This window comes from Oncorhynchus kisutch, linkage group LG19 (genome assembly GCF_002021735.2).
Source record: "Oncorhynchus kisutch isolate 150728-3 linkage group LG19, Okis_V2, whole genome shotgun sequence".
NCBI classification, from domain to species: Eukaryota; Metazoa; Chordata; class Actinopteri; order Salmoniformes; family Salmonidae; genus Oncorhynchus; species Oncorhynchus kisutch.
In genome coordinates, this window is record NC_034192.2 from 33,859,070 (window position 1) to 33,870,554 (window position 11,485).

Here is an 11,485-nt window from a genome sequence, read left to right on the forward strand (position 1 = left end):
ATGGGGGTAGCCCTACTGGTTAATAACAAGCACTGTACAAAGACATATTGCCATTAACCCTTGTGTGGCGTTTGGGTCTAAGGGATCCATTTTCAATGTTTACCTTAAAAAAATGATACAATTAATTATTTTTTCAACTTTTTTAAAACTTATTGGCCTTGGCTCATTTTCTGTGAAAAACATGTAAAATAACACATATTCATTTCTATTATGTACAGTACCAGTCAAACGTTTGGACACACTCAATCAAGGGGTTTTCTTATTTTAAAAAAAACGCATTTCTACATTGTAGTGAAGACATCAAAACTATGAAATAACACATGTAGTAACCAAAAAAGTGTTTTATATTTTACATTTGAGATTCTTCAAAGTAGCCACCCTTTGCCTTGATGACAGCTTTGCACACTTGTGGCATTATTTCAACCAGATTCATGAGGTAGTCACCTGGAATGCATTTCAATTAACAGGTGTGCCTTGTTAAAAGTTTATTTTTGGAATTTCTCTCTCCTTCTTCACACGTTTGAGCCAATCAGTTGTGTTGTGACAATATGTCACAAGCCCTACATCAAAACTAGCTCTCATGGGGGCCGCCACAGGAAAGGAAGACCCAGAGTTACCACTGCTGCAGAGGATAAGTTCATTAGAGTTAACTGCACCTCAGATTGCAACCCAAATACATGCTTCACAGAGTTAAAGTAACAGACACATCTCAACATCAACTGTTCAGAGGATACTGTGTGAATCAGGCCTTCATGGTCAAATTTCTGCAAAGAAAGCACTACTAAAGGACATCACAAGAAGAAGGGACTTGCTTGGGCCAAGAAACATGAGCAATGGACGTTAGACAAGTGGAAATCTGTCCTTTGGTTTGATGAGTACAAATTTCAGATGTTTGGTTCCAACCGCCGTGTCTTTGTGAGACACAGAGCAGGTGAATGGATGATCTCCGCATGTGTGGTTCCCACCGTGAAGCATGGAGTAGGAGGAGTGATGGTGTTTTGCTCGTGACACTGTCTGTGATTTATTTAGAATTCAAGGCACACTTAACCAGCATGGCTACTACACCATCCCATCTGGTTTGCACTTAGTGAGACAATCACTTGTTTTTCATCAGCACAATGACCCAACACACCTCCAGGCTGTGTAAGGGCTATTTGACCAAGAAGGAGTGTTGGGGTGCTGCATCAAATTAAATGGCCTCCACAATCACCCAACCTCAACCCAATTGAGGTGGTTTGGAATGAGTTGGACCGCAGAGTGAAGGAAAAGCAGCCGACAAGTGCTCAGCAAATGTGGGAACTCCTTCAAGACTAATGGAAAAGCATTCCAAGTGAAGCTGGTTGAGATAATGCCAAGAGTGTGCAAAGCTGTCATCAAGGCAAAGGGTGGCTACTTTGAAGAATTTCAAATATAAAATATATTTTGATTTAACACTTTTTCGTTACTACATGATTCCATATGTGTTATTTAAGTTTTGAAGTCTTCACTATTATTCTACAATGTAGAAAATAGTAAAAATTAAGAAAAACCCTTGAATGAGTAGGTGTGTCCAAACTTTTGACTTGTACTGCTGTTCCAACATAGCACCAAGAACCTCCCTGTTTTCCGGTTTTCTTGCACTCTTTACCCTTTATATTGTGTGAAACTACACAATGTCTTGTGGGAACCTGCACAATGCTATTACAATACATTACTTTAATACATCAGTATTTTCCCACACTCTACCCCAGCCAGGTGCAAATTGGGGGAGGGACACAACAAATAAATAGCTTTGCATGTGTGGTTCCTTACCACAATCAATCAATATGACAAAAATAATCTCTGCTCAGAGGGCCTTAGAAATCATTTTTGCAGAGAGAGAAGCTAGTTTGTAAGGAGCGTCTTCCACTTTGGAAGATGAAGAATTTTCCGAATATGATCACGTCTCTGTCAATTCGGAGTCTGACAGTGAGTTGGAAGAAGAGGATAAGATTGACCCTCAGCCAGCCACAGGAAAAGCCCATCAGCAACCAGCTCAACAGCAACCTGCAGGAGGAGAAATATGGATGTCCAATTTTTGTTGGGATTGAATGGTCTTCTTGCCCAAGGAACGAGACACATCGCTTGGCTCCCAATGTGATAAGGATGCAACCAGGGCCGACTTGGATGGTGGTTACTCATGTGCAGGACATAAAGTCTTCTTTTGAACTGTTCATCCCAGACACCACCCAGAAAATCATTCTGGACTGCACTAATTTGGAGGGTATTTTGGGAGAGAGATGGAAGTAGATGGACCAAACTAATTTACATGCATACTTTGGTGTTCTTATCCTTGCTGGTGTTTTCAGATCCAATGGGGAGTCCACAGAATTCCTGTAGGATACAGAAACTGGCAGAGAACTTTTCTGTGTAACAATGTCTCCACATTCCTTCCAGTATTATCTGCCTCGGTAACCGAGACACCAGACCAGCTCTGCAGCAGAGAGACAAGCTAGCTGCAATCAGGTCAGCGTGGGACTAATGGGTGGACCGCCTTCCCGTTTTCCAACCCTGGGCCCAATGTTACTGTTGATGAGCAGTTTATGCCATTTAGGGGCCGCTGCCCCTTCAGGCAGTACATACCATCTAAACCCGCAAAATATGGAATCAAGATCTGGGCTACCTATGATGACACCGCTTCATCATATGCGTGGAACTTACAAGTGTATACGGGGAAGCCAGAAGAAGCCCCTGAGAAGAACCAAGGGAGGAGGGTTGTCCTGGACAAGACACAGGGACTCCTTGGCCACATCACATGCAATAACTTTTTTACTTCGGACAAGCTCCTCAAGACAAAGCTGACAACAGTAGGAACAGTACAAAAAAAACAAGCCAGAGCTCCCACCTCAGCTTTTGACTACACGGAACAGACCAATAGATTCTTCTAAGTTTGTGTTCACGGCCAACACATCCCTAGTCTCCTAAGTGCCAAAGAAAGGCAAAAATGTGGCCAGGAACATCAAAAAACAATTCATAATGGATTACAATGCCACAAAGGAGGGGTGGACAATTTAGACAATCTGGTGCATGGCTACAGCTGTAAAATAACCCTACACTGGCCACCTGTGATATTCTTCAACATTTTGGCGTACAACGCATTTGTCATCTGGATGGCGTAGCACTCAAATTGGAGCAGAGGGAAGCTCCAGAAGAGATGGCTCTTTCTCAAGGAGCTGGGCAAGACCTTAAATCCAGAGGCAAGATATCCCAAGGTCCCCAGTTTCTGTAGCCATCACGAGGATTCAGGAGGATGCTGGCAGCAACAACTCCACTACCAGAAGAGTGAGTGATGTAACTATGTTAAAACTATGTAACTATATGTTATAACTATAGCACCAAGAAGCTGCGATAAAAACCTTGTTTCACTTATATTTGTTCAAGATAAACATGATTTATTTCACCAATGTCTTGGTTATAGATTTTTGGTTTGCAAAAAAATCACAGAAAACAAATAGCGGTTTTATTGATAAATGTGATTAACCATGTATGCTGTCTATATGACGTGTAATTGATTCAACATCTAAGTATGTTGTTATGGCTGTATTGTTTTGACCCAATAATGTTGTGAGTCCATCAGACCCACGGACATTGGGTGAAAAACAAAAACAATACACAGGGGTTAATTGGGATTTTGATTCTTTGTAATAACTGTTCTTCTGTCCACAACTGGGAGACACTGGAGAATTCTAAGCAATGGTTGTGTGTGTGCTTCCAATTCCACTGCAATATCAGGAAACAGACAATTGTGTTATCTGATGGGCTCCACCATATCTGGCAAGGAAATATTCGATAATCTAGATTTCTGTAAGAGATGCCTATCACAAATGTGGCTCAGCACACCAAACAGAATCTGCATTCCAATTCTAGTGTACCATCTTAAAGAAGTTGCTTAAATCCAGCAATGAATGGTTGTGCTTTTGGGAACAGTATAATTTGATGTTCGAAGGTAATTTTTTTTGAGACCAGGCATTAGAATGACCTTCCTTTTGAGTCTCATTTCTCTGCCTGGTTTGTGTCCAATGATGTTGGTTGTTTCCATGCAGGCGCCTGCCACTATTAGTTGTAATCGGGAGCGGTGCCAGCACAGGTACCTGAAACAGTGAAGAAAAGATGCAGTCTTTCACAAAGTTAACACGGGGCATGTGGCTGTCCACAGGTGTCCTTCAAATGTGTTTAAGGGTTATTAAAACACTGTTCTTTGATCACTGAATTGGTGCTGGACATACCTGTTCGGTTCTCTGTGCGACGGTCCAACATCAACCAACAGGAAGGCTTGAATCAGCAATAGTTCCATAAGATTGCTCCATTAGAGCTCACCCTGAAACCAGAAAATATAAATTAATGTCCTGCAATTTCTTTGATTTTGTACTACAGAAAGTTGATAACCCAACCCGCCAGTTTCCCTTGAAAATAAGTCAATGGTCCGATGTGATTTTCTCGCTCCCATTCACTTCCCAGTTTGGTTGTTAGGACATGGCTGGTCATCCGAGTTGTCTCCATTTGGAAGTTGGCATGCTTGTGACAAGATTAGCTTTTACTACACCACTTACTAAAAAAAGAAAATTAAATCCATGGTACACAAAAACAAAGACACCTTATGAATATTGCACCTTAGTAAAATAAACTAATTTGCCATACTTAAGTTGAAAAAAAAAATATCCGGCAAAGGTGATCGTGATTCTGTACATTGTTGACAAGTTACCTGTTGACCCATAACCTAGGTTTAGTGGAAAAGTCATGTTATCAAGCGAAAAATAACTCCTTATGTTGCTGATATCAATTTGGTTGACGAAATATGACAATTTAAATTGAACGCCATTGTTTAATTTCATTTCCTGGTGCACCCAGTGGCTCGCACACCAACCATTTGAGCAGACTAATTTACGGGCATGAAATTAATTTCACAGACGAGAAACAAAAGGTTTGCTTTGCTTACCAGCTGTTGACACTATCAGTCGTGTTGAAAAGACTCTTGCGTTTGGTTGTTGGGGTCTTTCTTTGGTTAGGTCGTTGCAAGCCACCATTGTTTGGCTCTATGGTGAAGGAGCCATATCCAGAGAAAACTACACCGATGAAGAGTTTGGAAAGTGACATTTGCTTTGTCCTCAGACAACCGGTTGGTTGACTGAAAGTACAGGACTGTTAAGTGTCATCTACAAGCTTCAGTTAACTGCATCTCAACTGATCTCTAGTGGACAGAACTTGTAGATGTGCACTGGGATATGGGTGTACATTCATGTCAGTTTCTGGTCTCTTTCTGAACATCCATTAGCGGTGCGAAAGTTCTTTGGTTAAAAACTTTATTAGTGTATGAAAGCCATATCCAAGACTATAGCAGGACATAACAGCACTAAATGTACAAAAAATAAACACTCATCACTTGGCAATGGTATCACATGGGCCGGGGAAATATAAAACAAGTAATTTTAACACTTAAAACAAAAAGAAATTGACAGGCTGAGGATAAACAGCTCAAAACCTAAGCTTGTCCATGGAATTTGACATCCCTAGTTTTTCCCCCTCACTATACAAGTAGTGAATGAGCAGGCATTGCGTAACGATCGCTCTGATGTCATATCCATCTCAGTATCTGCTGCGGGCAATTCCTCTATCGACTCTGCTGCCTCCGCGGCCACCACGGGGCGCCCCGCGACTTGAGCCACTGTACGCTTCACGGGGATAGCCTCTCTCGATTGGGGGTGCTGGCCCCCGCTCCTGCTTGCCCATTCGCTCACCACGGCTAGGAGGGTATGGTTCACTCCGACTGCTGGGGTAACTTTCACGACTGCCATAGCCATCCCGGGAACTGCTTCCATAGTCGTCATAGCGACTGCTTCCGCCACTGCCATTGTAGGATGGTTGGGGGCCCCTTGAGGGTGGGGCGCTGCGTGAGTTACCTGCAGGGTCAATGGGTCAGGTAATTGGCAAGTTTCACTTCACACACTTTGCTGAATTGTTATGAGCCAATCTTTTCCGTGAGTATTTCTTAATGACAATCAAAAGCAACTACACGTTTAAATCTCCAATATGCTAGGGATCTGAACAAAAATTTACACTGAACATTTAGGTGCTTTGGCAGATAATTTATCCAAGCTTGGCAGAACATAAAATACGCAATGAAACCCCTTTCAGCATGCCATGTTTTGTTGAGTAGCTGTTTTTTTCCTTTTGGAATTCCAGTTGTTCGAGTTGCACATTGGTCACACGTTTTTTTTCAGTGAGGTCTTGGTGGTTTTGTGAGGGTCGTTTTACCCCCCAAAAACAGACTTGTGTGCATGACTCCTTGAGGGATTACTTTGCGACACTTTGTTGAACGAACAACGATTGGTCAAGAAGCTTTGTTGGGCGTTTCCATGGACTCGTGATGCGTATATGGTCACCAAATCCCAGGGCCACATTGAGCAGGTTGCGAGACTAGAGCAACTTGTTGCCATTACACTTAAGTGGTCAATCTTACCATAACCATCGTAGGGCTCTCGATAAGAGGCTGCACTAGGGCGCTCCATATAGCTTTTGGGTTCCCGGCCTCCACCATAACCATCACTGGTGAAAGAAATGGTGTAACATTACTTCACTTTGATGCCAACGGAAACCTACATAATCTTTAGACTCACAAGTCAACCATACCTGTAGCCCCTTGACATTGACCCATATTCATCACGGGAACTGGATTGGGGATAATCCCTTGGCGGATAGTCCCGTGGCGTTGGTGCGTAGTCCCGTGTATCCCTGGAACTCACATATTCCCGGCTAGAATAGCTGTCAAATGGGAAAGCATGCCACATGTGTAAACAAGCAATGTGACATTTCTAAAGATGTTTCATTCAGAATGTGTAACCAACCACAAATGGGTAGTGAGATTTTTCACACAGGAACACCCACCTGTCCTTTGTGCTGTAATATTCATCTCTTGGTGATGGGTAATCATCCCTTCTGGACATTGAGTCCCTGCGGGGAGGGGGTGGGCCATAGGGGTCCCTGTCCCTAGACATGGAAGCTAAAGAAAACAAGATCCCATGTAATCATCATGTCTTTGTGGCACTACATGCTTAGTCAGTCCTCATAGTGATAAAGTCGAGAGGTCCTCACACTTACGTCTGCCCATTGGAGAAGGAGCATGTCTCTTGGGTGGGGGGCCTCCATTACGAATCGGAGGTCCCCTTTTCAGTGGTGGAGGGCCTCTGGACGAAATCCCTTTGAAAAAGGGTTCTACAATCCCTACGTTATCATAGTAGTCTTTCGGCAGACAAGAAATGCAAATATTAATGGCAAGCTCAGAACTTACAAAACAAATCCAGTTTCATAGCCTACATACTTAATCCAATTTAGGTGGTTTTACAATAATACTTTGCATAAATGCCCAATACCACAACCCCTGTGAGTACTTCTGTAAAGGTACCTCTGGATGGTGGACCCCTCATTGGTGCTCCTCTAGATCCTCTAGGACCTCTAGGGGGGCCGCGGCCACGCATGGGGGGTGGGCCGCGTCTGCCCGCTGACTCAAACTGAGGTTTTGTTGCTTGTTCAACCTTTATTGGCTTACCATCAAGTGACTGAGAAGTAAATAGATTATAACGTTAAAATTACAAATGTATACAATCTACATAAGTTAGGGGTCATTTAAAAAATGTTATTAAAAAAAACAATGCAATTGTTTACCTTCCCATTCATTTCACGGGCAGCATCCTTTGCATCTGCCGGACTCTCAAAGGTCACAAAAGCAAAACCTCTGGATTTGTTCGTTTCACGGTCTTTCATCAACAAAACTGGAAAGGAAAAATATCTACTTAGTGCTCACACAAGACTGGACTAGGTTACAAAATATTATTCAGAACTGATACTCAGAACTTTTTAGAGGTATTGTGCATTTCTTTCAAAACTATTGCTGATCAAAACCATTTGGTTATTAACTTACTTTCTCACACTTTGCTTAATCATAACAGTTTATCCATGAAAGGAATCAAGACTGCAGCTTGGTACTGCTGAATCTGTCCACATACAATAGCATACACAAGTATTAGCCATGCATGGGCAATCCATTTAAAATGATTGAGTTAACGCATTTATTTTTACCTTCTACTATTCTGCCATATTTGCTGAAGTACTTCTCAAGGGCCTTCTCGTTAGTTTCAGTGTCCAGGCCACCGATGAAGAGCTTCCCTGGTCGGTCAGCCTCTGCCATATTTGGGTCTGTTTAAGCTATTAAGAGAATAGTCGTTATTCCATGGAGACACCAGATCAATGTTTGTGAAACAAATTAGTATGTTTGGACTAGGGCATATTTGAGAAAACAACTTGTCCCGAACTCGGTTTCGAAGCATGCAGTTAGCCATCTTGGCTAGCATAATATTAAATTCAAATATACGCGGTGGCTAACGTTTGTTGTTGGAAGTATGCCACGTTTACCAACAACAGCATTGTCCACTAGAATGGTACGTTTTAACAGCACAAAATGGCGTCAAAGGGGGAATGAATGACAAGCTAACTAGCATTTCCAAACATTTGTGGCTACTCCTTCCAGTTAAGATAGCTTCCAAACAAGTAAGCCACGTTACAAACTAGCTAGTTAGTTTACAATAAAATAACCACGTGGGGGCATTGTCAGTCCAAGTGCATTATTAGTAAATTAACAAGAAAATAAAAAGAGATCGAAACTGTGGATTCATTCAACAAAGCTCAAAATGGCGACTGGTTGGCTAGCTGTTGGTGATTAAAACAAACGTGCGTGCATAAATGTATCGTTCAACTGATTTTTATAAAACAATAAAGTGTGATGGCCGTTTAATATCTGTAAAACAGACAAGACATTGTGCACAAATGTGAGCAGTGTCTAACCTACCTTTTAAAATTTCACGACACGCTCGAAGCCTCCTCCAGGAAAATACGAAACGACGAAGGTAAACGTATACCGATCACGTGGTATCACGCACCCGGAAGTAGTTGCCAACCTTTTTATTTGTTAAATTATTCAACAATATTCAAAAATGTTCACAATCAAATTGGCACTTTTTACATACAAAAAACACTTGTTATAATTAACAGACCGAGCAACTAGAAAAATCACGAATAAATAATACAACATAAAATGAAACAAAGAAGTAAACAAAACAAAGACCAAGTTTTCTAATCAGGGGCCTGTTGCACAAAACTAGGATAAGGGATTAAGCCAGGATATCTTGGTGATCCTGGCTCAATTGATCCGTAATCCGGTTGCACTAAAGATGGATAGGGGGCAGGAGGATATGTTATGGTATAAATTACCATGGAGATTTATTCTGTGGAGCTAGCCTGCTCCAGACCAGGCTAAATTTCAGGATCTATTTAATCTCATCCCTAATGTCAGTCAGCAGTCACCACAAATGGAAACCAATAGTTATCACTGCTCACTATACATTGTTATCACATAACTAGACCCACTGTTATTAAACGTTTGTGATCATTAATTTCAATGATTTTGGATAAAAAAATGATTTTTAGATGTTGCTATCATTAGATAATTTACAGTTTCCCATAGACTAAGGCTATATATAAAATGATAGAATATTAGGGCCACAGAGGGGAAAAAAACACAAGTCATATTGTAACCAGTTGTTTTAAAGGAGGACAGTTGTTAAAATGACAGATGTGGGGCATGTCGTGAAATTGTACTTCAGTATGGTTTCATAAACAAAGACATGCTGATGTGCCAGAATATTAAGTATCACATTGTCATAAGTATCAAAACAATATGTAGCTTTTCTGCAGAAAGAACCAGCCTCATAAATTTATGACTTTATCCTTTTTCTTCAGTGTGGCCCTAGTACTCTGTCATATAAACAAATACACATTCCATATGAATATAAAAACACAATGTGTAACATTATGTTCCTTTATTGAATAAGGACAAAACAAAGCAGGTATACCATCAGCTCCTTTCGAAACTGAAGTCACAGTGACTCTACAAGATGGAAAGCACAGAATCCAAGCATATTATACATACACATTCAAAGGTCTGTATATAACACACCCTGCATGTCTGCACACTAAAATAAATGCAGGACAAATCCATACACATCAACTGAACAGACAAATGAATGGATGCAGTAGCCTTGTATTACACACAGTATACCGCACAAACATCATAAGAGGCCAAATTCGTCAAAAAACGAACCCAAAAAAACCCAAATTCCTCTGCCACCGCAGGACATATTTAACCAAAATTGAAAGCACACATACTAACTAAAATAATTCAACACATATTGGTCCCTCAGCAGCCGACCACTGTCGTCATCAGGGAAGATTGCCGGATTGTCCCAGTCCATGGCTGGTGGCACTCTGGGGGCCCTCTCCTTCCTCAGGCAGGCCACATTGTGGAGGACAGCACAAGCCACAGTAATATCACATGCCCTAACAGGGCTGACCCTTAATTTGTGAAGGCAGTGAAAGCGTGCCTTCAGGAGGCCAAAGGTCATTTCAACTCTGGCCCTGGTCCTGGCATGGGCATGGTTGTAGGCCTGCTGTGCTTCCTGGGGGTCTGTGAAAGGTGTCAGGAGAAAAGGCTGGCAGCCATACCCCCTGTCTCCCAGCAACACACCAGAGAATTCACCTGTCAACACAAAATCTCATCATTACTACCTCATAAACACAGTGATATTCTTGACACCGCCATGATGGTTATAAATAGGGGTTGTGTGGCTTACCTTGTGATAGGCACTGATAGATTTCAGAGGCCCGAAAGATTCTGGAGTCATGATGCCACAACATTGCCACAACAAGATTCCACAACAAGATGCCACAACAAGATTCTGGAGTCATTTTGCCACAACATTGCTGATCACACAGTCAGCATTGCAGATCATCTGAAATCATAAGATGAGGAATATTACACCAATCAATGCACATCACTGGCAATGCAGAGTGTTCGTCAATGGACAATATCAAAAAGTTATGTTCACCTGAACATTAATGCTGTGAAAGGATTTCCTATTCACAAAATCGGCCTCATGGGCACCTGAGGGGGCTTTTATCCTTATGTGTGTGCAGTCCACTGCACCAATGACATTGGGGAAACCTGTCACACAAAGTAATGAGTATCCTACTATGTGTTAACAGTTGTCCTGTAATTTGTAGATCCTCTTACCTGCAATCCTATAGAACTCCTCTTTGATGTCACAGAGTCTTCTGTGGCCAGGGAAGGAGATGAAGACATCTGCTAATGCTTTGATAGCCAGACACACACTCCTTATTGTGCGGCAAATTGTGGCCTTGTTCAGCTGTTCTGCATCCCCCACTGAGTGCAGGAAGGCTCCACTAGCAAAAAAGCGCAAGGCCACACAAACCATTTGCTCCACACTCAGTGCATGGCTCCGTGCAGTGCGGTGCTTAATCCTGGGACCCAGTAGTCTGCATAGATACCTGATGCCATCTGCAGAAAACCTGTATCTTTCATATAGATGGTCATCAGGGAAGGCCAGTGGGTCCAACCGGT

At 42.0% G+C, this 11,485-nt stretch overlaps 1 protein-coding gene across 4 annotated transcripts; it reads right to left on the bottom strand.

The window, feature by feature from the left end:
* Positions 1 to 3,389: 3,389 nt before the first annotated feature.
* Positions 3,390 to 8,956, bottom strand: LOC109864731 (RNA-binding motif protein, X chromosome-like). Of its 4 annotated transcripts, none has more exons than XR_004204233.1 (10): positions 8,858 to 8,951; positions 8,092 to 8,217; positions 7,678 to 7,784; positions 7,418 to 7,571; positions 7,114 to 7,227; positions 6,901 to 7,015; positions 6,646 to 6,777; positions 6,476 to 6,561; positions 4,245 to 5,915; positions 3,390 to 4,109 (listed from the first exon to the last, which is right to left on the bottom strand). XR_004204233.1 is itself a non-coding variant. In XM_020452638.2 (9 exons), exons 2-9 carry the CDS (start codon positions 8,198 to 8,200, stop codon positions 5,602 to 5,604), a joined length of 1,158 nt encoding a protein of 385 aa, XP_020308227.1. In that variant the 5' UTR covers positions 8,201 to 8,217; positions 8,858 to 8,956; the 3' UTR covers positions 5,302 to 5,601. The 4 variants fall into 4 exon arrangements, 1 of the variants encoding a protein (XP_020308227.1); XR_002251487.2 differs by having other exon boundaries at positions 4,245 to 4,336; positions 7,114 to 7,254; XR_004204234.1 differs by having other exon boundaries at positions 4,245 to 6,561; positions 7,114 to 7,254.
* Between the last annotated feature and the right edge of the window lie 2,529 nt (positions 8,957 to 11,485).

Coding starts and splice junctions, on each gene's coding strand:
- LOC109864731 (XM_020452638.2), bottom strand. CDS start 8,200: ATGGCAGAGGCTGACCGACCAGGGAAGCTCTTCATCGGTGGCCTGGAC. Junction 7,785..8,091: donor ATATGGCAGAATAGTAGAAG/GTAAAAATAAAT, acceptor TTTCCTTTCCAG/TTTTGTTGATGAAAGACCGT. Junction 6,562..6,645: donor TCAATGTCAAGGGGCTACAG/GTATGGTTGACT, acceptor TTCTTTCACCAG/TGATGGTTATGGTGGAGGCC.